The sequence below is a fragment of the Hemitrygon akajei genome, chromosome 26 (assembly GCF_048418815.1).
Source record: "Hemitrygon akajei chromosome 26, sHemAka1.3, whole genome shotgun sequence".
Lineage (NCBI taxonomy): Eukaryota > Metazoa > Chordata > Chondrichthyes > Myliobatiformes > Dasyatidae > Hemitrygon > Hemitrygon akajei.
Genome location: NC_133149.1, coordinates 34,418,695 through 34,443,594, shown reverse-complemented (window position 1 = coordinate 34,443,594; position 24,900 = coordinate 34,418,695). Strand labels below are relative to the sequence as shown.

At 44.6% G+C, this 24,900-nt stretch overlaps 1 protein-coding gene across 4 annotated transcripts; it reads left to right on the top strand.

Annotated features, from left to right (window-relative positions):
• Positions 1-23,598, top strand: LOC140716849 (myelin protein zero-like protein 2). Of its 4 annotated transcripts, none has more exons than XM_073029825.1 (6): positions 1-179; positions 16,514-16,680; positions 19,229-19,439; positions 19,970-20,150; positions 21,181-21,264; positions 22,444-23,598. In XM_073029825.1, the coding sequence occupies exons 1-5, from the start codon at positions 128-130 to the stop codon at positions 21,251-21,253; spliced, it is 684 nt and encodes a 227-aa protein (XP_072885926.1). In that variant the 5' UTR covers positions 1-127; the 3' UTR covers positions 21,254-21,264; positions 22,444-23,598. The 4 variants fall into 4 exon arrangements, with proteins under 4 accessions (XP_072885926.1, XP_072885927.1, XP_072885925.1 ...); XM_073029824.1 differs by having other exon boundaries at positions 2-179; positions 21,181-21,269; XM_073029827.1 differs by lacking the exon at positions 1-179 and adding an exon at positions 584-697 and having other exon boundaries at positions 21,181-21,269.
• The last annotated feature ends 1,302 nt before the right edge of the window (positions 23,599-24,900 follow it).

The window sequence follows — 24,900 nt, the reverse complement described above, 5'->3', positions numbered from 1 at the left end:
ATGTTTGAACTTGTGATCCACCAGTTGTTCGCCTGCCTGGAGCTTCCCAATCCCGACGACTCCGCCTGTATATAAATCCAGAGAATAATAATTTTAAAAAAAGCAGCGAAAGTGGATCTGCGGCTCGATGCTGCCCCATACCTTGTCGCGGGGTCTGCTGGCGGCGGTGATACTCGCAGGTGAGTGTCAGGGGTTTAATACAGGGACACGGGCAGGTTTCCATCTCGGATTGGAACGCGATTACTGGGCAAAGCCCCTCCGAAACCCTGTCAGTTTCAGGGGGCTCCCAGTCGGTCAATGACAGCGAAATATATGTCATTGGAACTTCTTCTGTGAGGTTGTGGGGTAGATTTCGTAGGGCGTGGGGGAATTATTCTGAACATTTCTGGATTCTTTCGCGTCGTCTCGCTACACGTTTGGAAGTATTAAAAGTAGAGGGTTCCCTTAAACTCTGTTCCAAATATAAACTTGGAATCGAACTGTCTTTGAATATCGAGTTGAATGTTGGACATACGGATCACACAACGTCCGCCTGGTGAACCTGTCTGTAGCATTCTAGAGGGCGAAGTCAGCTCTGGTTGATTACTACAGGTTGGAGCCGGCGGAAGCAGCAGGGTGGTCGGCCATGATGTGAGTTCACGGCAGAACAGGTTCTGAGCTGAACGGCCTTGTCAAACTCTCCTGTGCTTGGCTTCAGGTAAATTACGCATATATGTATGTGTGAAATTCGGGGCAGAAGATGGGATAGCTTGAAAGCGCGTACCACCAGTAACAAGAATACCCCGGTGTTACGAGATTCTTGAACGAACTCTCTTACGCCAAAGATTCTAGATCGCTCAATCGATTTCGTTGTAACCCGCGTATTTTATTGTTTACCTGCGTTGCTCTTTATCTGGATATTCTATATATTTATTTTATTACCTTGATGTATTTATGTATGGTATACAAACAAAATCTATAAGACATAGGAACGGAGTTAAAGCATCGAGTCATCTCTGACATTCAGTCAAGGCTGATTTATTTCCTCTCATCCCCACCCTCCTGCCTTGTCCCAGTAACCTTTGCCACTCAAGAACCTATAAACCTCTGCTTTAAATATATTTTGGTATATTAGATACAGTACTCTGTGAAAGTCTTAGATAGATAGGTAGATATATATATATATATATAGAGAGAGAGAGAGAGAGCGCGCTAGGGGGCCTAAGACTTTTTTTGCACAGAACTGTAGTAATTTTATGTATTGCACTGTACTGCTGTTCCAAAAAAAAGCAAATTTTATGACATATCTGAGTAATGATAAACCTGATTTTGATATGGGTCTCTGTTGTGGACTGAGAGTGGGAAAGAGGTAGGGAGAGGGGAATTGTGGTTGGGAAAAGGGAGAGGGGGAGGGAAGCACCAGAGAGACATTCTGTAATGATCAATAAACTAATTGTTTGGAATCAAATGATCTTGCCTGGTGCCTCAGGGCTGGGTGTGTCTGCACCCACACTATCCCCCCCCCTGCCCCTGGCACTCCTTCTCTGCCACCTGTCCCACACCCCCTCCTGGTGCTCTACCCTCGCCATTCCCAATATCCTTTGCTCCCACCGGATTTACAAGCCCACTCTCTGCTCCATGTTGACAAAAGTCTTGGGTACCCTAGCTCTATAAATGTGTCTAAGACATTTGCACAGTACTGTATATTAGAAATGTTTTTACTATGACAACATTAACTCATGAACTGGTTGGGTTATTGTGTCAGGTCATTGCTGTGCACAGGGTTGAAGGACAGTGTCACTGTGCTGATAGCACACGTGTTTGAACCTTGCTGTGTGGGACCGAGTTGTACACTGCCAAGTGAGTGGAAATGCTGTGAGCTGCCCTGTGGAGGGGGCGAGTGTGATGAATGGGAACACTGGCTGAAGGGCAAAGCCATGGCTCTGGCTGGAAATGAAACTGAGGTTGTGATCCCAGCCTGTGCTACCATTGAAAAGCCAGAAAATGCTGGAAAGGCTTTGGGTACTGGTGGATTTCAGACCTGAAACATTGACTCTGCTCTTTCTGCCACTGATGCTGCCTGTGATCTGTTGAATGTTTCTAGTATTTCCTGTATGTTTTGAGGTCTTTGGTTGACAGAACAAGACATCAGACCAGCTTCTGGTCAGTTCTTGCTTAGGGAGAGGTTGGATAGATTCCAGATAAAGCTGGGGCATGATGTGATTCCAGCAAGCAGTAGAACTGTCCAAGAGCAGATTGGCCAGGCTCAAGAAGATACATGGGCTGGTCCTGTCCCTGTTTAAGTACTTCTGAAAGACCTGTTTATAAAGTGCTTTGACCATAAGACACAAGAGTGGAATTAGGCCCTTCAGCCCATCTGTCATTCCATCATGGCCGATTTATTTTCCCTCTCAATCCATTCTCCTGCCTTCTCCCCATAACCTTTGACTCCCTGACCAATCAAGAACCTATCAACCTCCGCTTTAAGTATACCCAATGATTTGGCCCCCAAAGCCATCTGTGGCAATGAGTTCCACAGCCTCTGGCTAAAGAAATCCATCCTCATCTTTGTTCTAAAGGGACACTCTTCTGTTCTGAGGCTGTGCCCTCTGGTCCTGGACTCCCCCACTAAAGGAAGCATCCTCTCCACATCCACTTTATCTAGGCCTTTCAATATTCAGTAAATTCCACCCCCTCCCCACATCATTATTCTGAACTCCATTAAGTACAGGCCCAGGGCCACCATTTTGATGTGATCAAGATGCTAAAAAATGTTGAACAAGTACACTTCTCACTTTTCTTTTTACACAGTGCCCAGGAGATCTTCTCACTATCTCCTGTTGAACAGTTCCGATACATGGAAATATTTCCCACTTGTACAAACATTCAACGTTTGTTAAACCTCCATATGGTCAGGGTCATTCTTGAGCTCAGGGATCAAGTTTTGGTTGCTGAAATTTATCTCACTTTAGGCCATGTATCCATCCACCTTGGCTTTTATCGAATCTACCTCTGCAGCTTTCGGTGGCGGGCGAGGCAAGAGGTAAAGAATTCCAGTCCCAAGCAGATGGTCCCTTGTGTTGAAACTATGCTGAGAGATCAAAGCTTCCCACCTCTATCCTAAAAGGAGAAAACAAACCTACAGCAGTTGCTCTTTCAGTTCCCCCTTTGAAATTTGTATTTTTTTTAAGATGTCACTAATTTTTTACAAGGTTAGGCTAATTCATAGGACAACTCAGTCTTTCCAGGAATTAATCTAGTGTGAATTCTTCTTTCCTCCTCCTAAATTTCCCTGTGCAGTTTAGCAAGGCTTCAGTACTGCATTTCACTTGCACTGAAGTCCAATACTCTATTGACCTATTAAGTTGTTTTATACAAAAATTCTACTTTCTTCTGAACAAATGGATAAATTCAAGCTTTGATGTATTACAAACACTTACATTTTATTTTCAAATATTAAGAGATTCTGCTGATGCTGGATATCTTGAGCACTGTGGAAGAAAGGGAAGGAGGAGGGGCACAGAGGGTTTTCTTCCCCCCCCCTCTCTTTTTCCATTACCCATTCTTGTCCCCCTTTCGCCCTTTCTCTTCTCCTCACTGCTCCTCACCTCTCTTTGGTGCCCTCCTCTTTCCCTTTTTTCCATGGTCCACTGTCCTCGCCTATTAGATTCCACCTTCTTCGGCTCTTTACTTCCATCTATCGCCTCCCAGCTTCTTGCTTCATCTCCCCACCCACCCACACATCCACCTTCCCCCTCACCTGGTCTTATCCATCACCTGCCAGCTTGTACTCCTTTTCCCCCCCCCCCACCACCTTATTCTGTCTTCTTCCCCCTTCCTTTCCAGTCCCAATGAACCTGAAACTTTGACTGTTTATTCCCCTCCATAGATTCTGTCTGACTTTCTGAGCTCCTCCTGCATTTTGTATGTTTACAGTTAATTTTCCCCACTCTGAGCCCCTCCCCTTATAAAGGCATATTGTTGTCCTGTTGGAAAGCGGAGTTGTCCTTTTCATTTAGTTCCCATGTAGAGGTGTAACTAGTTCCTGATGCTTTCTTCCAGTTACAGCTTGTCTACTTGTGACTTGCTTCTTCATGCTCACTTGATGTCTAGAATGATGTGGTAGTAGGAGGTTTGACAAGCTCTGAGAGGCAGCAATGTGATGAGGGCTGGATAATCTGTTATTAGTGATGTTGGTTGAGAGATAAATATTGGCCAGAAGGCCAGAGAGATTATCTCATGTTTTCCTCGAAATGGTGGCATGAAATTCTTTGCAGCCACCTCTGAGAAGGAAGACTTCAATTTCATGTGCTATCTAATGGGTCGCTCTTCGGTGGAGTATTCCTTCAGTGTCCCGTTGAAGAGCTCAACCCACTTTTATTTATGTTGATATACAGCGCGGAACAGGCCCTCCAAGCCCCACCCCCCCCCCCCGCCCCCAGCAATCCCCCTATTTAATCCTAGCCTAATCACGGGCCAACTTACAATGGCTAGCCTACCAACCCTTGTGTCTTTGGACTGTGGGAGGGAACCGGAGCACCCGGAGGAAACCCACGCAGTCACGGGGAGAGCGTACCAACTGCTTGCAGGCAGCGGCAGGAATTGAACCCAGGTCGCTGGTACTGTAAAGCGTTGTGCTAACCACTATGCTACCATGCTGCCCACTTTGAGTGTGATTTGAGCACTTGACCTCTGAGAATGTTAGCAACTGAGGTCAGGTAATACTCTCCAAACAGGGATTTGGGGAGGGAATCCGGAATTGGATCAAACTGCTCTACACGGACATCTGTAGCGCAGTCCAGGTCAACGGGTGGGAAACAGACAGCTTCCCCATCAGGTCTGGAGTCAGGCAGGGCTGCCCTCTCTCCCCTGTCTTGTTCGTGTGCTGCATAGAACCCTTTGCCGAAGCCATCAGGAGGGATGGGGGCATAAGAGGGGTGACGCTGTCAGGCAGCGGAGGGACACAAGTCAAAACCTCCCTGTACATGGACGACGTCACTGTCTTCTGCTCTGATCCGAGGTCAGTTCGCAGGCTGATCAGCATCTGCGAACAGTTCGAGCAGGCGTCGGGGGCCAGGGTCAACCGCACGAAGAGCGAAGCCATGCTCTTCAGCAACTGGCCTGACCGATCCAGCGTCCCCCTTCTCCATCAGGGCTGATCACATGAGGGTGTTGGGGATCTGGTTTGGAGGGGCTGAGGTGTGCAACAAGAACAGGCAGGAGCAGACTGCCAAGGTGAAACAGAAACTGGGACTGTGGGGAGGGCGCTCCCTATCGATAGCGGGCAAGAACCTGGTCATCAGGTGTGAGGTGCTGTCAGGGCTGCTGTACTTGGCGCAGGTGTGGCCAGTCCCCCGCTCCTTCAGCTCGGAAATCACCCGAGCCGTCTTCAGATTCGTCTGGGGATCCAAGATGGAGCGGGTCAGATGGACCACCATGCACAAGTCCCTGGACAACAGGGGCAAAAACATCCCCAATGTCGCCCTCACCCTGATGGCCAGCTTCGTGTGTGGCTGAATCAGGTTGTGTGTGGATCCCAGGTACGTGGGTACCAAGTACCACTATGTGCCCAGGTTCTACCTGTCGCCCTGGCTACGAAGGATGGGTCTGGCCCCTTTCCCGCACAAAACCCCTGTCAGCTGGTCGTTGCCGCCATACCTGTCCTTCGTAGAGAAGTTCTTTCAGGTCAACGCCTTTGACCACAGGGCCATCAGGCAGTGGTCAGCACGTAAGGTCCTGCAGGCACTGCGGGAGAAGGACGAGATGGACACAGTGGGGTGGTTCCCTGAGCAGACTGTCCAGTTCATCTGGCAAAATGCCTCATCGCCAGAGCTCACCAACAGGCCTGGCTGGCGGTGAGAGGGGCCCTCCCAGTCCGATCCCTCCTGTACACCCGGGACATCATTTCCACACCCCACTGCCCACAGGAGGACTGCAGTGAGGAGGAGTCGGTGCGCACTCTTTGCGCACTGTGGGTTCGCGGAGAAGGTGTGGAGGAGGATGGAAGGGGCAGTGTTGAGGTTCATCCCCAGCAGCTGCGTAACAGAGGACTCTCTGATCTACGGGCTGTTCCCGGGGACGCACACCGAGACCAACATCCGGTGCTGCTGGCAGATCATCAACTCGGTGAAAGACGCTCTTTGGTCAGCCTGAAACTTGATGGTCTACCAGCACATGGAGATGTCCGTGGGGGAATGCTGCCGACTGGCACATTCTCGGCTGCAGGAGTACGTGCTGAGGGACGCACTCAAACTCGGTGCAGCCACCGCAAGGGCCCGGTGGGGAAGGACCACAGTCTAGGGTTCTTCTCCCGTGGGAGTTGATGTGTGGGTGGCAGGGTGTATACCCCTAAACACGTGTATGTAAATATGGAATAACAGAGTGCCACGTGGGTGGCAAAGTGTGGGAATGTAAAGACTGTAATGGAAACAGTTGTGAAGGACTGAGAGTCATTGAATGGTTTATTGTACATAATTTTATTTTTGAATAAAGTATATTTTGTTTTTTTAAAAAAATTCTGTCCATTTAATCCACTTGAATATAAATGGGAAACACATCCATAGTGGTTGGGTTTCAAATTTGGAGAAAACATTGGCCCTCCTTTTTATAAGCTGTACATTATATAAAGACATTTGGATTAATCCTTGAATCCACAAAGAGCCTTGTGAGTGTGCAAGGTTTGAAGTTAATTGCTAACTGTGCTGTTACTCTGGACTGGCCTTCAGGATTTTGCTTAGTTTTGTAAATGCTGCAGATATGTTTGGATAGTGGGGGAAAAGTTGAAGTTGAAACAAATTAGTTGAAGTAAATGAACTCGGAAACAAAGCATAAAACTAATGACAAATACAAATAATTTGCTGCAATAGCACGTTGTGTCAGGAGTAGCATGTGGGGGGTGCCATATCTAGCCTTATCAGCATTGTGATGAACTAGATATACCTGTCTGACTGCTCCTGTGGCTCCTCCCAAGACCCTGCTGACTGCCCCTGTGGCTCCTCCCACAGACCCCTGTATAAAGGCGACTGTGGCCTGCTGCTCTCCCTCATTTTCCCCAGGATGTAGTGTTGTTCTTCAGTCAATAAAAGCCGATATCTCACTTCCTAAGTCTCGGCGTGAGTTATTGATGGTGCATCAAGCATATTATGTAATTACTTCTCCCTTGTGCTTGTTTACTGCCTCTTAAATTGAATCTATGCTATTTAGTTCAACTGCTCCTTGTGTCAGTGAGTTCCAGTTACCAGACTGAGAGTGTCAGAAGGGTGGCTATTAATGGAAGTGGTCCAGTTGGTTGGTTGTAATTTTAGTCAATGAGAATAGTGCTGTTAAGGGTGGGGTGCAGGAGAGATACTGCAGGAGTATTGCATACAAAGTGGGGAGTTTAATCACATGACATTCTAATAACTCTCCGATCAAATCAGTCACGTGATCGGTGAATGTGATCCTCAATTTTCTGACCAGTAAGGATAGGCAGCAACACCAGTGCCATGATTAGTCTCAACAGTGGTGGACCACAAGCCCCCTACTCCACGCCCTGTACACTAACAGTGTGACCAGATGCTGCTCCACCTCCACCTCCAGGTTTGTAGTGGGCTGCATCTCAGATAATGATGAGTCAGAGTACAGGAAGGAGCTAGAAAGCTTATTGACCTTGTGTTGTCACCAATTACCTGGAACCTGACAACTCTCACTCATTCCTCAATCATGCTTCATTTACATGTGCGCAAGGAGAACAGTATGGCCCCTGTCACCACTCGGTTTTGATGTTTGAACAAAGAAATGATATTTTGTACAAAAATTGACCAGATGGATACAGATATCAATCCAATGGAAACATCAGGTACTTTTGAATCCCATACTTAGCATACTTAAGTACCAATCCTAATAATTATGTTAGGTACTAATATGCAATTAAATCTATGTGTTAAGGTTCAATAATACCTGAGAGTTAGTAAAATAATGGTCCAATAATTAGTGTTGCCCTCAAATCCTTTATTTACATCTTTATCCAGTCTTGGTACACTTAGTGACCTTGGTTCCAAGACTTGAGCATAAAAACTGTACAAAGGAGAGTTGAGCCTGAGTGACTGTACACAGCCCCTCTCAGCTTATCATTTTGATTCGTGCTTTACTGAACTTCCGCACTCACAAAAGGCTGTGCAAAGTGCCTGCACTCTGTTCTGCCAGCTTACAATTTTAACCCTTGCCTTGCTGCAACTTTCAGTGTTGTGGCAAAAACCTTCCCGTCAGTGTCAGTAAAACAAAAGAGCCGGCCATTGACTTCAGGAAGTGGGTGGTGCACACGCTGCTGAAGCTCAGAGCGTTGAGAGTTTCGAGTGCTCAGGAGCTAAGATCACCGACAGACTGTCCTGATCCAACCATGTAGATGTCGTGGCCAGGAAAGCTCACCAAGGCCTCTATTTCCTCTTAAGAAATTTGGCATATCCCTGTCAACCCTTGCCATTTTTTTTTGTCAATTTTTGTGCAGCCTGTCCAGTGTCTAATAAAGCCTCAACATTATCTCCTTGCTTTTATATTCTATTCCCCTTGAAATAAATACCAACATTGCATTTGCCTTTTTTTTTTAATCACAGACTCAACCTGTGAATTAACCTTCTGGGAGTCTTGCAGGAGGACGCCTAGGTCCTGCTGTACCTCTGATGTTTTAGTTTTCTCCCCACTTAGATAATAGTCTGCACTCTTGTTTCTTTTACTAAAATGTATTGTCATACATTTCCCAACACTGTATTCCATCTGCCTCTTTTTGCCCTTCTAATTTGTCCAAGTCCTGCTGTGAACGCATTACAGTACTTCCTCAGCACCACCTACCCTTCCATCTATTTCCGTACCATCTGTAAACTTTGCCACAAAGCCACCAATTCCATTATCCAAATCGTTGACAATGTAAAAAGTAGCAGACCCAATACTGACCCTTTGGGAACACCAGTAGTCACTGGCAACCAACTAGAAAAGGCCCCCTTTATTCCCATTTGCCTCCTGCCTGTCAGCCATTCCTCTATCCGTGCCAATATCTTTCCTGTAACACCATAGGATTTTATCTTGTAAGCAGCCTCGTGTGTAGTACCTTATCAAATGCCTTCTGAAAATCTATGTAAATGACATCCACTGCCTCTCCTTTGTTCACCCTGTCTGTTATTTCTTCGAAGGATTCTAGCAGATTTGTCAGGCAGGATTTCCCTTTGCGGAGCCTGATGGTTGAGGGGTAGTAACTATTCTTGAACTTGGTGGTGACCCTTGGGCTATGCAAAGGTATCCACTGAAGGAGGGACAATCGTGCTGTTCTGTTGGGGAAGGAAGACATAGGAGGATTTGACAATCCTGGGGAAAATGAGACAGTTCAAAACAGGAAACTAGAAGCTTTTGAAGGGCATCAGTAATGCACAGATGTAGGTTTCAAAGGTACATTTTAATGTCAGAGAAATGTATACAATATACACCCTGAAATGCCTTTTCTTCGCAAACACCCACGAAAACAGAGGAGTGCCCCAAAGAATGAATGACAGTTAGATGTTAGAACCCCAAACTACCACCCCAGCCCCCCTCCCTCCTGCACGTAAGTGGCAGCAAAAACGATCCCCCCTTCCCCCACTTGCAAAAAAAAAAGTGGGAAGAGATTCGACAAAAGGAGAAAATGGTAAGAGCTGAGAAAGGAAAAAAGAAATTCTGCTTGGTGAGGAGAAGCTGGGATGATGAATGCTTCTGGACTTTAGTCTGTGGAGTGTAGAGGACTCTGGGATCTGTGACGTTGCAGGTTGTTTGAGGAGCGAGATGGGTAGTGGTGTTACAGAGGAGAGAGATCTTCAGAGAACGTGTAGTTGGTGACCTAAAGTCCCAAATGGGAAGGGACAGTCCAGGGCACTTGTTAAATGAGGTATATAAACAAAGATGATTAAGGAAATGGGTGCAAGAATCAGGTTTAATATCACTGGCATATGTTGCAAATTTGTTAACTTTACAGCAGCAGTAATATGTAATACTGTACATGATAATATAGAAAAAACTTATATTAAATATGCGTATGTCTATTGTTACGAAGGATGACCAGCTCTGATGGGCAGAAGGGTGCAGGGTTGCCCATGTCCCCCTCCCCTGGGAGAATTACAAACCGTTACTGTTGCCAGGCTGTTAATGAGAGAGAAAGAGACGGAACAAAACATACTGGGACTGGAACATTTACTTCAGACAGGGGCGAGATAACACCGGGGGAGAGAGACCATATTATGACTCCTGTAAGACTCACGGCTCCGGAGAGGATTGTTTACTTGGTACTGTTCTGTTCATTAAAATTCCTCAGTGGACAGCCGGAGTGGGCTGGTTTGATGGGCTAAGCCATTCAAAACTGATTGACACCTGAGACCCCGTGAGTAGGGATAAAAGTGAGGTCTAGAGAGACACTCCTCAGACGCACCAAGAGACACACTAGTGAGCACTGTTTAAGTGTTGGAACCCACGAGAAAAGTGTGGGGCATTGGAGACCGAACGAAGGATCGGTCAATTTTAACTCAGCGTTTATAGCGAGGCCGGTGGGGGCTTGTGTGTGTGTCCACCCTTGCCTGGGTGACGTGTCCACCATAGAAGAACGGTCTAGCTAAAGGACAGAGGGGTCATACCTGAATGGCCACAACAACACATCGACGGATCAAGAATGTAAAGGAAGGTTTGACTGGCTGTCACTGTTTCCTTCCTCCCCCCCTTCCTCCCCCCCTTCCTCCCCCCCTTCCTCCCCCCCTTCCTCCCCCCCTTCCTCCCCCCCTTCCTCCCCCCCTTCCTCCCCCCCTTCCTCCCCCCCTTCCTCCCCCCCTTCCTCCCCCCCTTCCTCCCCCCGACCAACAACTACCTCAGCCTGTATGAACTGAACTTTATACTCACATATGACAATTCATTACCCCCTAGACATCGATAGAGCTTGTTTATTATTGATTATTATTATACCCACACTTTTAGGTTTAGTATTGCTAATGTGTATTATCTGTATATTTGCATTGTTGATATTGATTTGTATATTTTTACTAATAAACACTTTTGTAAATAGTACCAGACTCCAACGGAAACTTCTATCTTTGCTGGTAAGACACCCAGTTACTGGGTACGTAACACTATTAAATAGTTAAGTTAAAATAACTATTGCAAAACAAAACCCCCAGAAATAAAAAAAGGTAGTGAGATAGTGTTCATGGGTTCATTGCCCATAGAAAGTGGATGGCAGAGGGGAAGAAGCAGTTCCTGAATCATTGTATGTGTGCCATCAGGCTTCTGTACCTCCTTCCCTGATGGTAACAATGAGAAGAGGGATGCCCTGGGTGGTGGGGGTCCTTAATGATGGACACTGCCTTCCTAAGGCACTGCTCCTTGAAGATGTCTTGGATACTACGGAGGCTAGTACCCATGATGGAGCTGACTAATTTTACATGTTTCTGCAACGTATTTCAATCTTGTGCAGTAGCTCCTGCCCCCCCCATACCAAATGGTGATGCAGCCAATCCGAATGCATCGTACATTACAATAAATTTCCAATTCACTATAGATGACTGATAATTTCAAGAAGTGACTTGAATTTCAAAACCTTGGGAAGTCCCAAACACTTTATTGCCATATCCTTTTATAGTCACTGTCCAACATAGGAAGTGTAGCAGCCCTTTGGTACACAGCAAACCCTGCTAATTGGAAGTGATAAAAGATGGTCCACTTCGCACACAAAATGCGGAAGGAACTCGGCAAGTCAGCCAGAATCTATGGAGGGGAATAAGCAGTCACCGAGAACTTTCAGCCGACTTGCTGAGTTCTTCTGGCATTTTGTGACTGTTGCTTATGATTTCCAGCATCTGCAGAGTGTTGATCACTTCATTCACGATGCTTGTGAGGGTAAATTTCGGCAAGGACAGAGAGGAAGAAGTATTCTTATGGAATCTACATTCACTAGCTGTAGCTCCATGACAAGAGGTGTATAATATCAGAGGCAAATATCAACTTGCTTCTACAACAATGTAGGATATTTAATTCTGTTTGAGGTTCCCACATCAACGTGCTTTTTATCCTTAGTCTGACGAATGTAGCTTCTCATCGCCCACACCAATATGAACGTTGTAAATCTAGACTTGTATTTCGGAAGTGAGGAATCCAAATCCACAGATGTAACTTTGAGAATTTGTTAATCTCAAAGTGAAAAGATGGTTTCACTAAAAATGAACATAACATCTTTTGAATATTGGGCAACTTGATAGCCCTACCAAGTTACCCATTTTAGCTCCGATATGATGCCAGTCTCATGACTAACATGTTATTCAATTGTATTAAACTGCCAGTTCATGGACAAAGGGTGAGTGACTATTTGACAGTGAGCACGATTTCCTAAAAAAACAATTAAGTCTTTCATAGTTTCTGGTAAAATTAATGGGTCTCCTTACAGCACACTTCAAAGATGTTGGGAAATTAACCATTTATTCAGAACTGATACAAGGAGGTAGAACAGAGGCTGTATGTGCACAGCATGAAGTTTGTATTTGCTATAACATACTGGAGGCCATTTAGACCATTCTGACTTTGTCAGTATCTCATTTCCTCAGTAATTCCCCTGTAACTCATTCTTTGTCATATCTGTTCATTATTGCAGCCCCTCCCCAATTCTCTCAGTACGCCCTATATAAAGGGCGATGTACAGGAGATAATTAGTCCACCGCTTAGCATGTTGTTGGAATGTGGGAGGAATCCGAGCACCCAGAGGAAACCCACACAATGCAGGGACAATGTGGAAGCTCTGCACACGGACAGCAGCAATTGAACCTAGTTTGCTGAGGCTGGTGAGACAGCTATACTCCCTATAGTGGCACTGACCCACTTCCTGTCATAAAGGTTAAATATCAAAATCAGATGGTATGTCCCATGCTGAGTGTTTGAAATGATACTGCAAGGAATGTTAGCGTGGGCGAGTAGGGACACGCCTGGGCAAAAATGTTCTGCTACGCCAAGAAACATAATTATTTTATTGACTATGAACTTGCTGTTTGGGGTTTGGCCCAAGAAACTTCATAAATGCTTGGCACCACAATGCACTGAACTGATGAAATGGTCTGTATGCAAGTTAGGTGAAATGTTTGATCCTGATGAAGGGTCTCAGCCCAAAGCGTCAACTGTTCACTTTTCTCCATAAATGCTGCCTGGCCTGCTGAGTTCCTCCAGCAATTTGTGTGTGTTGCTTGGATTATTTGATATGACTAGTTTTGCATTTTGAGATTGTAAAACATTGGGAAATTGTTTCGATGCTATAATTGTTGATAAACCGGGTTTGGGGTAATTAGGGGAGAAAAGGTGAGGTGAGAAGATTCCTTTTCCCCAGTGTAAGAAAATGTGCATGATATTTCCATAACAAGTTTCCATAAGGATTTCAAACTGTATCATTGAAGGATTGAAATTGCAGAGCTGGAGTGAAATAGGGGAAGGGATTCACTGGATAACTTTTCCAAAGAGATGGCATGTGCAATATTAGGCACAGAAATAGATCCTTTGTCCCGCTGAGTCGGTACTTACCATTGAGCACTCATTTACACTAATTCTATTTTTCACTCCCCACATTCCCATCAGTTCCTTCCATAATCTAGCCCCCTCCTTCACACTTGAGGCTATTTACAGTGGACAATTAATACACCAATTTTCATGCTCTTGGAATGAAGGGTGTTTTCACATGGTCACAGAGAGCGTCTCTGTCTTTCCCTCACACACAGACAGCACTGGAGGCGGGGATCGAACCTGTTCACTGATGCCGTGCCTTAAGCCACATCCTCTGACCCAATCTTGGGCAGATATCCCATTCACTCAAAGTGTGGTTTAAAGAGACAGTTGTTGGATTCAGGTTTCAGCTGGAATGACCTTGAAACTTGTACCTTGACCTAAAACCTTGAAACATATTTTGTGGTGCTAATATTTGTATGGGCCAAAGTACTGTTGTGAGATTGTTTATCTGTACTTTGCAGCTGGTGGTTATTTTGATGTTTTATTTCCTGCAGTATTTAGTGCTCGAGATGCTAACTGATATGTTGTAATCTGAGCCCAGCTAGTAGTACTACCTCTTCAGTCTTTTACCCAGTTGATCCTGTTCAGCACAATGCTGAAAATAAAACTCCCATGACTCACTTACAGTTGACTCAATAGTTACAATAACAAAAATTGTTTTTCACTAGACTAAGTTTACGTGAAGCAGGTTGCTTTTGTTAATCACACTGGCTTCACATTAAGATTAATTACCCTTATTTCTAGGACCTGGGCAGTATTGTTGGAGACATACAGTATTTGTCAAGGATTAATTTTATTTTCCATTTACCTTTAAATGTATTGGGCATTTGCTGTGAAGTGAAGTGCTGGACAGGTCCTCTGAAATGATAACACTGAGGAATTTAAAATAGCTGACCCTCTCCACCTCTGATCCTCTAAGGACTGGCTTGTGGACCTCCTCTTGAACTCAATAATCAGCTCCCTGCATTATAAGTGTTTACAGGGCAGTGTGCAGTGATGGGAGTAATAGAGAGAGGGGGGTTGGGGGGATAACTAGAATGGTTGATCAGATTAACTGCATGGGGGAAGAAACTGTTAAGATTGTGTGAAAGCCTTGTTTTAATGGCTGTATAGCATTTTCCAGGAAGGAGCTTTTGGAAAAGGCAGTTTGCCGGGTGGATGGTGTCTGCAATGATTTTCCTTGTCTACTTTTTTGCCCTGGACGCATACAAGTCTTGCAGTGATGGTAGACTGCAGCTAATTGCCTGTTCTGCTGACCTGATAGCTTGCTGTAGTTTTTGCTTATTGTGAGAGGATATGCTGCACAAAACCAGACAGTAATAGCTGATGTGAGGATGCTTTCTATGATGGCAATGCAGAATTGCTCTAGTATGTTCTGCAGAAGATAGAATTTTACCACCTGCCACAAGAAGTATATCCTCTGCTGAACCTTTTTGTTAGTGAAGTAGATGTGGTTCTCCCACATGGGGTCCTGTGAAATAATGGTGCCCAGGAACCTGAATGTTGAAATGGTGCTAACTATAGAGTTGTTGATGATTGGGTGGTGAGGAGACACATTTCACTTGAAATTGAATATGCATCTCCATGGCTTTGAGGGCATTCAGCTCCAAGCTGCTGTGATTGCACGAAGACAATAGGTTGCTTATTTGCTGGTGGTAGTTGGATTAGTCATCTCCCGTAATTAATCCAATGTCAGTAGATCATTGGAGTGCAGTCATTGGTGTAGGTAGAAAATAGGAGATGGGAGGGAACACTCCCCAATGGTGCTCCAGTGCTGAGCCCATCCTGAGTTGTTACAGGATCAGGGAGGCCAGTCTGACAACTTCTGTTCACTATGATCACACCCACCATTGTGCTCAAATCTATTTATCAAATATTTTTGTGTTTGGGAGCTGTGACACTGTTCATGACAGTGTTCCCATATCTCATTAAGGTTGGTGTATTAACAGCAGTTGGTCTGGATAAGTTTCGGTGTGGGCTGTAATGAGGTCTTTCCTATTGGTACCTGGAGTCAAGGATGATGTTTGTTTATACCAAGCCACCTTGACCTCTCTCAGAGCAGAGAAATCTCCCCCATCGCCATATTCCATATTCTTCAACCAATATCCTCATGGCAGACAATATGCTCAACGTCTCATTGCTGTTTGCTACAGAGACTTGCCCACTGGGATGGATCATTATTTCTGTTAGAATATTTGCCTTCATGTGGTATTAGAAATGGGAACTAAAGAGTGGGTGAATGTTCTGTGGGACAGCAGAAACAAGTTAGGCAATCTTTGCAATGTCTGTCCCAAACAAGTTGCTAGTTTCACTTAGTTGCTTTTTGGTCCCATATCCAGCCCTTTCCTATCCATGTACCTGTTTAAATGTCATAATTGTATTTGCCTTTACCACTTCCCCTGGCAGCTCATTCCACATACTCGCATGAAAAGGTTGTCTCTTGGGTTCTCTTAAATTTCCACTCTTAAACCTAATCCCCATAATCTGGGGAAAAGACTGGCTATTCATCTCATGATCCACCTATTCATCTATGACCCTCCATGATTTTCCCTCAACCTCCTACACTCCAGGGGAAAACAGTCCTAGCCTATCCAGTCTCTCCTTATTCCTTTTTATCCCTGGTAGGAAGATTGAGGTTTTGACTGTTTTTAGACTATTTTTACAAGTGATCTTTCTAAGGGAGGCTCCTTCCAGATTGGCAGCATCTGCTACAGGGTGAAGTGCTCTTTTCTAAGAGATTGCCTAACCCATTCCTTGTGACCGATGAATGGTTACTTCTGTTGTAAGTGATGAGTGTATGTTTAAAAATAATGTCAAGGAAGTTTCACAGGAATTGAGATTTATGCAAAGTGAAGTTAATAATTAGAACATTAGTTGTTGTGTAATAATTGAATACACAGGAACTGTGCATTTGTACAGTACATGACTCTTACCTGAGAAACTGTAAGTCTGTACACTTGTGAAGTGAGTGGTGTTAATCTTGCTGAATGGTGATCTATTTCCTGTGCAGGTATCAGCAATGTTGCTGGTGTTCACATGTACACAGAAGGCAATGTTGAGGCTCGAAATGGCACGGAACGCCGTCTGAAGTGCACATTTCAATCCAACTTCCCTGTTGGGAAACAGACAACTGTTACCTGGTCCTTCCGACCCGACAACGGTGACAAAGAGGAAGTTGTGAGTATCCTGGGTGGATTTCCAGCGCAAAATGAACTCTTGGACTGGGAATGCAATAACAGAACAACACGAGCTCAGTGTTATGTTGATTAATCGCTTCCCAACAGGTGTCTCCTGCCCCAAATAATGTGGCTTGGACTCGCCTCCCTAGATACGGTTTGAATCCTGTGCCACACAAACTGCATGTCTCAGGCAAGACCAGCATTGGAATCATTGAGTTAGAAAGCACAGAAACATGCCCTTTTGCCCAATTCATCGATGCTGAGCTAGGAGTCTCCCTGAGCAATCTCCTTTGCCTGCATTTGGCCAATATTCCTCTTACTCTATCCTAATCATACCCACTGCCACCACTTCTTCTGGCAGCTTGTTTCAGATACCCCTCGCCTTCTGTGTGGGGGAAAAACTTGCCCCTCATTATCACTTATAAATTTTTCCCTCTCGCGTCGAACCTGGGCACGCTAGTTTTGTGGACACAGCTCAGCACATCACAAAGACCAGCCTCCCCTCTCCGGACTCTGTCTAAACTCCTCAACTCGTTAGTAAAGCAGCCAGCATGATCAAGGACCCCCATCCCCCCCAGACATTCTCACTTCTCCCCTCTCCCATTGGAGGAATAGATACAAAAGCCCGAAAGCACCTACCACCAGACTAGAGGACAGCTTAAAATCCCACTGTTCTTAGACTCTTGACTGGGCCTTTTGTACGATAAGATTGTCTCTTGGCTTCACAATCTACCTCATTATCATCTTGCACTTCATTCTTTACATGCACTGCACCTTTTTCAGTAGCTTTATACTCTTTATTCTGCACTCTTATTATTTTACCTTGTTCTACCTCAACACACTGTGTAATGATTTGATCTGTATGAACAATATGCAAGACAAGCCTTTCGCTCTGTCTCAGTACATGTGATAATTTGAGACGATAAACCAAAGGATTCCCTACCTTGGGTAAAGGACTGTGACTATCCCCGTCATGATTTTATAACCTGTTTTGTCACCCCACCTCTAACTTCCTTTGTTCCAAGGAAAAAAGTTCCAGTCTGTCTGGTTTTTCCTCAGAAATCAAGCCCTTCAGTCCTGGCATCGTCCTTGTGAATGTTCTCTCCACCTTGTCTGGCTTAAATTGTCCATCTCTAACTGCCTTTTGAAGGTGGAGCCCTTTGAGTGAATGTATTTCCCTGTTGTTTCTGGGCAGGGGATACCAAAACTTAGACCCGGCGATGATAAAGGGCCACTAATGTATTTGCAGATCAAGATTGTGTTCATGAGTTGCTGGCTTCCCATGCACCTATTCACCTTGTCTTTCTCCATGGTAGTGGCTGTGGGTTTGGAAGGTCCTGCTGAAGCAGGGGTTCCCAACCACTGACCCCTTGGTTAATGGGAAGGGTCCAAAGCATAAAAAAAAGTTGGAAAACCTTGTTCTAGAGTAACTGTAGTGCATTTTATAGATGATAAACTGTGGCCTAGTGGCAGAGAGGTTGCTTGTTTGGGGCTGTGGGTGGCATGGTAAAATCATAAGACATAAGAGCAGAATTAGGCCATTCAGCCTATCATCTGCTCTGCCATTCCATCATGGCTGATTTATTATCCCTCTAAATTCCATACTCCTGCCTTCACCCCAAAATCTTTGTACCCTGACTAATCAAGAACCTATCAACCTCCACCTTAAATATACTCAATGACTTGGCTTCCACAGCCATCTGTGGCAATGAATTTCGCAGATGAATGCAATCCAGCTTGTCTTTCACCCAGACAACACTGAATGACAGGCCTCTGCTCCCTCCCACACCAGCATCTCCAGGCAACTGTCAAGTACTCCATCATGAAGGAGTCCTGTATTCCACCATATCGAAGGAAGGATGTGCTGTCATTTGAGAGAGTCCAGAGGAAGTAAAGACCTTGGGGTGTCAGAATAGGAGTTGCTCACCACAGGATACCTACTTTGGGAGATGAGAAATTTTAATTGTAGTGAATTATAATTTGGAGTGCCCTGTTTGAGGGGATATGGAAACAGAGGCCAAAGTCTCCTATAAAAAGGAATCTGATGAACAATGTTAAAGGAAAACATTTTACAGACTACTGCAGGAATGGGATTAATTGCATTACCAAAGATGGAGCATAATGAACAAAATAACTGCTTTAAGGGGTGGAGAAAGAACATAAGAAACAGGAGCAGGATTGGGTTGAGAAAGGAGTGCCAATGGCTTGTTTACAAGTAAAAACTTTCACACTCTCCCATTCATTACGGTTGTCCCTTAACCGTGGAATATTGTGTCATTGATTGAGTATGTTGTGTAGTCACTTCTCCCTGTGCACCTAACAAGGAGTGGTTAGACATTGCACAAAGTCCCTCTGCACTGCCCCACCCATCAAACTAATTCCAGAGCAGGCACAGCACTGGTTAGATTCAAAATTCCTTTATATTGTCACACCAAAGATTCTGAGAGCAGGAACAGCTTTGATTAGGCACAAAGTAAAGCCCCTCGAGCACCTTGCTAATGGGGATACTGCCCAAGTTGTTCATCAGCTTCTTCTTCTCTCCATAGGTCATGTATTATCTTGAGCAACCATATGCATCTTCAACTGGACGGTTTAAGGAACGGGTGGTGTGGTCAGGAAACATCTGGAGAAAAGATGTATCGATTACCATCACTGACCTACAGTTTTCGGACAATGGAACCTTTATGTGCGGCGTGCTGAATCCTCCTGATGTGGACCTGGTCCTTGGTGAAATCAAACTTTCTGTTGTGCATAAAGGTTTGTTTCAAGTTGCCTCTAATCTGCTGTTTTGCTTCATTGCATGATAAAAATGAATTAGAGGTGAATCTGCTGGAACACGGTGACATTTGCAGGCTGCGCCCAGCGCACTCTTGGCGCAAAAGATGCATTTCCCAGTATGATTCAATGTTTCAATGTACGCATGGCAAATAAAGCTAATTTTTAAAAAATAAATCTGAACTCCTTTCTCCATCAGGGAAAGCTGGATAGTGGTCCAGATGGGAATGGGGCTGTTTCAGACTATTCCTCACATCTGTCTGCCTGGATTGAGTTTGGGAACCTGTCTGGGTTCAGAGAATTCATTCGAATTCAGTAACGTATTCTCACGCTGCTGTCTCTCTCAGTGTCTTGCACCTTATCCTCCACCTGCACTGCACTTTCTTGGCAGCATTTGTACCACCTCAACATATTGATGTGATGAAATTCGCTGTATGGATGCACGCAAAACAAAGATTTTCACTGTACCTTCGTGGTGTGGCAATAATAAACCTTTTTACCCAATCCTACAGTCACTTACTCGGAGATGCTGATCTTGGGGATTGTGATCGGAGGAGCGACAGGGCTGGTGATCCTGATTGTGATCGTGATGGTTACCGTGCAGCTCTGCCGGAAATCGAGGGATTTCACAGACGACGAGGAAATGGAGCAGGAGCCACAGAAGGGGGAGCTAGAATATCAAGGCAAAGATGGGTAAGGGGCAGCACTCTACCTCTCTCTGTAGAAGGGTGACATCAGGTCCTGATGCCTCAGAGTCCACAGGTAAAGCTCTTCCTGCTTTGTCCTCTCAACAGCCTAGTTTCGGGTTTTCTGGCAATTAATCTGGTGTTTAGAAAAGAATGTGAAAGTCATTGAGTTCCCCCCATCCCCTCTCTCTCCCCCCCCACATTTTCCCTCAGCTGTGTCACCTCTACCCTTTGTTCTCTAACCCCTTTTTTTGCCACCTCACCCTTTTGTGCCTTCCTTCCTCGATTCTCTCTCTTCCCACTCCCGATTAATTCCCAAATTTCTCTAACTGCTAAGATATAACTTGCGATCTTTCCACCATGAGGGAACAGAAATAACAAGGCCCTGTTCTCAAATGCTGCGGTTTACAACATTAAAGTGGACGAACCAACAAGCAAGAATCAGCAGTATTAAGATTTGCAGAGGCTTTACGGCTCAGTCCTGGTGTGGATTCCTAAAGGAAAGTTATGTGAACCCATTTTCCATCACTTAAGCGGGTTTTCCAGATTTGGGTATGTTTACAAGAACTAGTGGAGATCATATTGAAACATAGAAGATCCAAAGGGGTTGCGAGAGGGGAATTGTTTTCAGTAGTTGGAGAGTCTCAAATAAAGTGATGATCATTTAAAACGAAGGTAAGTCAGCATCACTCCTCTCAGAGGGGAGTGAACTCTGGAATTCTGTACTTCAGGGGGTAGAGGAGGCGAATTGTTAGAGGTGCTTACAATGGCAGTTGATAAATTTTTGAAAGATCATGGACTGAAGGCCGTGAAGATCTGGCACAGAGCTGCTGAGGCCTAGGGTTGATCAAACATGATCATGCTGAATGGTGGGCCTGGCTTTGGGGACCAGGTCGTCAACCCCTGCTCTTGTTTTCACTCCCATGAACTTGCTGGGCCCTGCATCCTAGCCCTCGAGTCTTGTTACTCCCTGAAATACCAGTTGCCAAGGTCATGGGTTGATCCTCCTTCACCTTCCCTCTGTATTCTCTTAACAGTACGGAAATGGAGAAGTTAAATGGTGAGATGATGAGTTTTGCGGAAGAGGCCAAGTCAGCAAGGGTTCCCTGAAGACTGACAGAGTAAGGTACCTGACTCAGCAGTTTGTTGTTTTATAAAATACCTATAGCCCATGACCCAGCATGATCTTTCCCACCAGCTGCATCCCAGCTGATAGCTCATGGGCTCAAGGCCTACTCCTGAGACTGTACGAGCACTGCCAGAGAGGCCATTGATGAGGTAATTCACTGTTTCTGAAACAGCACTGAGGCATAGCTGGGATTTGGATACGAGATTCTGACCTTTTAGACTGCTGTAAAAGATCCTCTGGTTTTTGAAGAAAAGGTGTGTTCCTGACTCAGTGAAAGGCCAATATTTTTGTTCCCTCAACTAACATCACTGAAACAGGTTTGCTGTGTGTAATTTAGCTGCTTTATTTCCTGCACTGCAACGGTACTGTGAATGTGAAGCACTTTGTAATGTCATACCATGCCATGAAAGATACTGTAGAAATCAAGACTTCCTTTGCTTCCCCACGCTGCCACCCTCTTCTGCACCCCCCACTCCCCCCCTCTCCCCCATGGCCCCATACTGGCCTGCCCAAGTGCTAAGGCACATGTGGGAGAATCCTTGCTGCTGTGTTCCTTCCCCTTCTGATACCCATCCCTACCCTGGTTGCAATTGAATTTCAATTTGCATTTGAAAACTGTTGTGCCTCTCCTCTGTGCCTTACCCAATTCCCACTTGCTTCTTAGGATTGCAATCCCACATTGGGATGGGAATTCCAGTGCCATGCTGAAGGTGTACAAGTCAAGGAGCTGTTGGGTGGGTAATGGGGATCTTTAGAGAGAGGAGTCAGTCACAGTCCAACCCTTTATCATTATCAACACCTCTGATTAGTTTTCAGCCTTTGAAACTCAAGGAAATGAAGTCTGTTCTCCTTGGAACTAAAGAAATTCCCTATATAGGATCTGACCAGCACCAAGATCCATAACTCCCAGTATTCCCAGAGCTTCACTGGCAAGATTACTCAACTCTGGCTACCCTTCAGTTGGAGAAGATGTTCCCATATTACGGTTGGGTTGGATATCCCGGATTTTGATCCAGTGACCAGCTGGTGTAATGTTAGTGAGATGTTGGTGATCCAAGGTTTCTGGCAAATCTGGGAGAGCAAAATGCATCTGATGGTCCTGAAATATCAAATGTAACTGTAACCACGGACCCTCTGTCTTTTATAAAATGGTTTTCTTTGTCTTTTCCAGATCAGTTGCAGAACAAAGTTTAATTTTAACGAGAGAAGAAGCAAGATTTTAAAAAAAACCTCGTGTCTCTCACCTTCCATAGAGGGAGCATTTCAGACTATTATCCTCCTGCTGTTCAGCACTTCATGCCTGATGCTGAAGTCATTACACTAACAGTGTTATCCTTGAACCCAGAGACCAACATCGTTCTGTTACAGGTAGCTGAGGCCCAAAGCATGCCAGGGATTTAGCGACTCCGTCAGAGAATAATCCAGGCTCAAGAAATGTAATGGTTACATCACTAGAATATGAATCCACAAAATTTGAATTTAAATCTCACCAAGGAAGTGTGAGAATAGAAAACTTACAAGAAAGATTCTGATAGAGGGAATGCTAAAGCTGCCGGATGTTTGGAAAATTCAACAGGTTTACGAATATTCTTTGGAGAAGGGAACACGCTGTTCTTTCTCACATTGGTTCTATATGTGACTCTAGCTCAATGTGATTTCTTTTTAACTGTCCTCTGAATAAGCTATTCAATAGTATCAAAGGCAGCTTCCCAGGCACCAGTATTTCCAAACAAATGTCTGCCATGTTTGCTGAACATCTAGGGCTGGACAATAAACGCCAGCTTAGCCTGACAGCGCAATCAAGCTCTAGATTGGGAGATTCTTCACCGCTGTGAGATCCCTACACAGAGCAGCTTCACTTCCTTTATCTGCTGATCTGTTCGATTCTCTTTCTTCAGCTTACTTGCCTCCATCCTCTCCAAGAGGCAGTAACTTGCTGAGTTTTGAGACTGCTGGATACTCGTAGGCCTTTTGTACTGTAGAAACTCCTCAGCTGCTCAATCACAATCCCAAAATAATCCAGGTTCTGCTCCTGAGGCAATAATCAAGAGTTATTAATGGAAATTATAATGTCTCTCTGATTTTTTAAATTTTACAGAGATTCGGGATCTCAGTTTAGTTCTCCCTTTAAAGCTAATACAGAATGGGGAAGAACTGTTTTTAACTGCTGAACATCTGTTACTGATCTGTAAATATTAAAGCAAACTTGAACACTTTTTAAAATTGCTCTTAAAGGTGTATAGATTTATATTTAATTGATAAATTTCTTGTATGTGAAATGTATTTTCACGTTTGCAATTGCATAAAATAAAACAATGAACATGGAGTTGTAGTTAAAAGCAAGGTGTTGGTATTTGGTTGATAATACCATTTGTTGAACTATCAACCACTCAATGAAATTTGAATCAATTCTAGGCAACAAGTTGGGGAACAGTCAACAATCATTGGTGAAAGGATTCAATGTCTGAGAGAGGACTGTTGAACCATTAAAATCAGGCCAAAATTTCAGAGTGAAAATGAGGAAATGGACTGGATCAGAATGTGCCTTACAAGGCATGGCTAGAAAGGATAGTGGGAGCAGATTTTCAAATGGGATGATGAAAAAAGAATGAAATATTGGAGAATCGGGTGAAAAATTATTTAGCTAGCTCTTCTCAGCAATAGCCCTAAAGCCTACTTCCTGTGCTGCAAGATTGAAGTGCAGAATGGGGTCAAACTTCCCTTTTCAATCTTCCTCATTACAATACCACACCTCACCTCCAAAAAAGCCACTTCCTGGAGTTAATCAAATGGACCCATGAAATCTTTTCCACCATTGGTTCAGGCATGAAACTGAAGATACAATAAACAATGGCCCTCTACCAATTGGCCTTGCTTGATCTTCCCTTCAACTCTTGCCCACCACTCTACCCAGAGTAATTCATTTTCCATGTCTTGAAAGACTCATCTGAATGAAGGCATATTCCTAACAAAATTTACAACCTCCAATGGACTAACAAGAGTAGGTAAAGGGTGGTTAAAGACAAAACCTGAAACCCAACAGCACACTCACAGTCTATCAAGCAGGTTGAGTCTCAACTTCTTGCATGTGTTGGAGCATGGATATCTTACAGCAGGCACTTCACTCTAGTGGAGAATTGCCATAAAACATGTCCCTACAGAGTCTACCAAGTTCATTGGCAGATTGGTGAATCAGTATCAGTGTCCTCTCCCATGCCAATACACACTTAAAAAGACTCTGATGACAGTCAACCAGCTCCAGCATTGTCGTCCACATGTTGACAGCAAATTCCCAAATCAAGCACTTTGAGCTCATTCTCACAGGTTTCTCTTCAATGACCACTTCATAGACCACTTTATATAAGAAAGTGTAATTCCTGAGAGTAACTGTCTTTGTGCTGCGATGGTTCAAAAGGAGCATTTGCAAAGGCCCTGAGACCCTATAACAGTGCTTCTCCTTATAGATGCTGCCTGGACTGCTGTGTTCCACCAGCATTTTGTGTGTGTTGTTTGAATTTCCAGCATCTGCAGATTTCCTCGTGTTTAAGACCCCATAATATTAGGTGCAGAGGCCTTGCATAAACAGCAGGAACAGGCACCATTTCAAATAACCCTCCCCTATCTCCCA

What these genes read in the sequence shown, in the direction of transcription:
- LOC140716849 (XM_073029825.1), top strand. Translation starts at nt 128, where the DNA reads ATGCTGCCCCATACCTTGTCGCGGGGTCTGCTGGCGGCGGTGATACTC. An exon ending in ACTTTCTGTTGTGCATAAAG is followed by an intron (nt 19,440 to 19,969) that starts GTTTGTTTCAAG and finishes CCAATCCTACAG; the next exon opens with TCACTTACTCGGAGATGCTG. An exon ending in GAATATCAAGGCAAAGATGG is followed by an intron (nt 20,151 to 21,180) that starts GTAAGGGGCAGC and finishes TTCTCTTAACAG; the next exon opens with TACGGAAATGGAGAAGTTAA.